The sequence below is a fragment of the Orbicella franksi genome, chromosome 10 (genome assembly GCF_964199315.1).
Source record: "Orbicella franksi chromosome 10, jaOrbFran1.1, whole genome shotgun sequence".
NCBI lineage: Eukaryota > Metazoa > Cnidaria > Anthozoa > Scleractinia > Merulinidae > Orbicella > Orbicella franksi.
In genome coordinates this window covers 9,208,146-9,211,472 of record NC_138154.1, presented here as the reverse complement: position 1 = coordinate 9,211,472, position 3,327 = coordinate 9,208,146, and the positions used below count along the sequence as shown (strand labels likewise).

General features: G+C 38.0%; 1 protein-coding gene across 1 annotated transcript; it reads left to right on the top strand.

The window, feature by feature from the left end:
* The first annotated feature begins 803 nt into the window (after window positions 1–803).
* LOC145500669 (uncharacterized) lies at window positions 804–3,085 on the top strand. The gene has a single exon (XM_081480196.1). The coding sequence runs from the start codon at window positions 1,044–1,046 to the stop codon at window positions 1,842–1,844; it is 801 nt and encodes a 266-aa protein (XP_081336322.1). The 5' UTR covers window positions 804–1,043; the 3' UTR covers window positions 1,845–3,085.
* Window positions 3,086–3,327: the final 242 nt, after the last annotated feature.

Below are 3,327 nucleotides of genomic sequence, written 5' to 3'. Positions count from 1 at the left end.
TATTAAAAATTCAGAATAGACCACCAGCGAACACATCACGAGAAGCAATGAGAACGCTGAGGTGGACTTCTTTCTTATCGAAAATAAACCCGACCATTTTTACATATATTGGTAAAATATGATATTCCCGGTCTAAAATAAGGTATTCTTCATCAGCACCAGTTGAACATCAAATCACTTGCACAAAATTTCGTCCCTCTGTTCATGGCTATATGGGCGCACATTGTGACACAACACTGCTTTTTAATGAGCTTGTTTATCCAAGGCAAAACATTAACATCCGAGTAAAATATGTCTGTGATAACTGAAATCCGTGTATGGTATAATCATTTATTTAGCTCTTGTTAACCGAGCTGGAGGTCTCTATGGGAGAATCTTGACCGAGGTCGTGAGTACAGACCGAACGCATTGAGGTCTGTACACACGACTGAGGTCAAGATTCTCCCATACATATCGACTTAGCTCGGTTAATAAGATGTTTATTATATGGCAAAGAAGAAAACTTTAATTCGTTTAATGTAACTGGTTTGCTGACATTTTGCTTGCGAACGGCGATGAGCTTAACATACACCTGCCGAACTTTGCTCGTCGTCTTTACTTTTTTTTTTTTTTTTTTTTGTCATCAGGCTTTTTGGCACTTCCATAAATGATTGAGAAGAAAATAAAAGAAAATGGTGAACATTTCTGTATTTTAGTTTGCTACATTTTTAACGCAAAATGAAACCGATCTAGATGCCGTTCTAGATGGGAAAATCTAGACCGCGGTCAATATCGATTTCAGCCAATCAAATTCGTGAATTCGGTAGTTTCCGGTCCTTGTGAGACACAGCCATATAATAATCTTAAATTTTTACCGGAGCACAGGCTCGTAAAAAGATAACATTATTTATTAGATCTTTACGTTTGATTCCTCTAAACTGGCAACTGGCTATACTAATGTACTTAATTTTTTTTTTTAATTCTTTTTTTGAAATCACCTTAGCTGGGCTGGAATAAATACGAAAACGCCATTGCGGAAAGAACGTTGAATCCGGGTTAACGAGATGACTACTGATGATTCTCCAGTCTGGTTCCCAGTCTTCATCACTGAATTTCTTGTGATATCGATTATCAATGCCATCACCATCATCGCCGTTGCAAGAATCTGCCATCTACGCAAGCGCAGTACGTACCTTATAATAAACCTGACTGTGGCCGATCTACTGGTGGGCGCCGTGACGGGACCACTGTTCCTGTACCACAAAGATGAAGAGAGCAACAGTTTCACATTACCACGACTTATTCTTTGGACTATTAGACTCACCTTCCCAATAGCTTCCCAGGTCAATCTTTCCTTGATATCCTTAGAGCGGCTACATGCAACACTTTTTCCCTTCAGGCATTCCCTGATTACGAAACGGCTTTACTTTAAAATCATCGTCGGTAGCTGGCTTATAATTTTCGCTATCGCCTTTGTTATGGCTAATTTATCAAAACAAGCATTTCAATACGCATGGGCATCATTTAGTGTTCTCACCCTCCTGGTCGTTACAGTTTCTTATATCATTATTATCGTAAATGTTCAAAGAAGTCCACACTCACAACATCATGGTTTAATTCACACGGAAACGAAACTGTCGGTAACATTATTCATAGTCACTGGAGTTTCTGTTCTCACCATTTTACCCTGGGCTGTTTTCCATTCTATGCCAGTCGATCTACAGGAAGAATTGTCCGATGCGTCAAGGATTAAAATCCGTCTTGTTGTAGCTGCAATCTATTTCGCGAGTTCCATTGTGAATCCTCTTGTGTATGCCATACGAATGCAGGAATTTAGAAAAGCTATAACAAACCTTATTTGGTAAAGTACGGAGCCCACCAGAGTGAGTCCTTTACAGCTTCAAACCTTGCCTTAAACTGTAAACCACAGAAACGATGAACTAAACACACATCACACAGACTATCGACGCTATCAACTTTCAACTAAAGAGAAACAATTCCAGGAGAAGACGCAGCAATAAAAACTGAGCTGAGAAAAATACCAAAACAGTTTATCCATCTCGGCCTTATAGATGGAAAATGTCCAACACTGACATTTTTTGTTTGTCACTAGTTCCAAGAATGTTACGTACAAGTCACTAAGGCCCACGCACACCGAGCTGCAAGACTTAACCCTTACAATACCAAAAATACCCCAAAAATACCGTTTTTAACCGTTTAGTCAGGTTTTTTGGCTGCCATGACGCTAAATAAACATAGATATAATACTGGCTAATTGCATAGACAAGATATAAAATAAAAGAAACTTAAATACTCGAATAGTTGAATAATTCGTATAGCTCGAATGTTAAACCTTTTCTTCTAATATTTGGTGAAAAGTATTCCTATGTGCCAGTTGCCCATACATTCTCTGTAATAGCGTTCCCATAATGCTACATACTCGGTAATTAAACAAATAATTTTTCTAGCTTGAGAATTAAAGCTATTAATCTGAAATAGAGCAGAAATCATCTCTGTTTCATAGACTTTAAAACGGTTATTTGGGTTTAGGATTGAGTTTTTTATAAACTAGACGCTTTGCTGCGTGTACCCAGGCAGTCGTTATACTGAGAGACACTAGCTATATTGCAATTGAGCTAAATGTTCTGCATTTGAAGTCGTACGAAATTCAATCGAATCGATGTGGTCAAGCTACTCTGCTTTTGATTGCATTTCTTGGAATCGATTAATAGATTGTTACTCGTTTGCAGGCCTTTAGGGCGTGAAATGAGTCAAGGTCTTTATATCAGCCTATAAACATTTCAGTGTATTTCATTAGCCTTTGTCGTTGTTGTTGTTGTTGTTTGCGTTTCTCAAGCAAGCAAGACATTTTGAATTTTAGAGTTATGGCGGTGCGTGACATAGAGCTACGAACGCGTTTGTCGAAAAACATATACTTATCTCGTGATTTCTAGCCCATTCAGAAGTTAAAGTATTAGAAAAAGTGCTTATGTAAATGCTTTTTTTGTTCAGTGCAGAAAATTAGTCGCCTAGATAGCCAAAGTAAGTTCCGGATGTTTACACTATTTTCTGGCCGCAATGTTGGTGTACCGCTGAGGTACACCAACATGACGGCTCCATACTGGGCTCTGTAAATTTGTGCAAAATACTTCGACGAATATATCTGAGGTTTGGAAAAACGAAAAGACTTAAAAATTAGAGAAGTGTCATCTTCATTAAATCTCCTATAACATCACAATTTCTTGACCTTATCCACTAAATGGTTTTCGAATAATTTTTTTATTGCGTCAGGATTGCGTGACAGTACAAGCCAAGAATTGTTTTGCTGGGTTCAACATACATTAGTTT

What these genes read in the sequence shown, in the direction of transcription:
- LOC145500669 (XM_081480196.1), top strand. Translation starts at nt 1,044, where the DNA reads ATGACTACTGATGATTCTCCAGTCTGGTTCCCAGTCTTCATCACTGAA.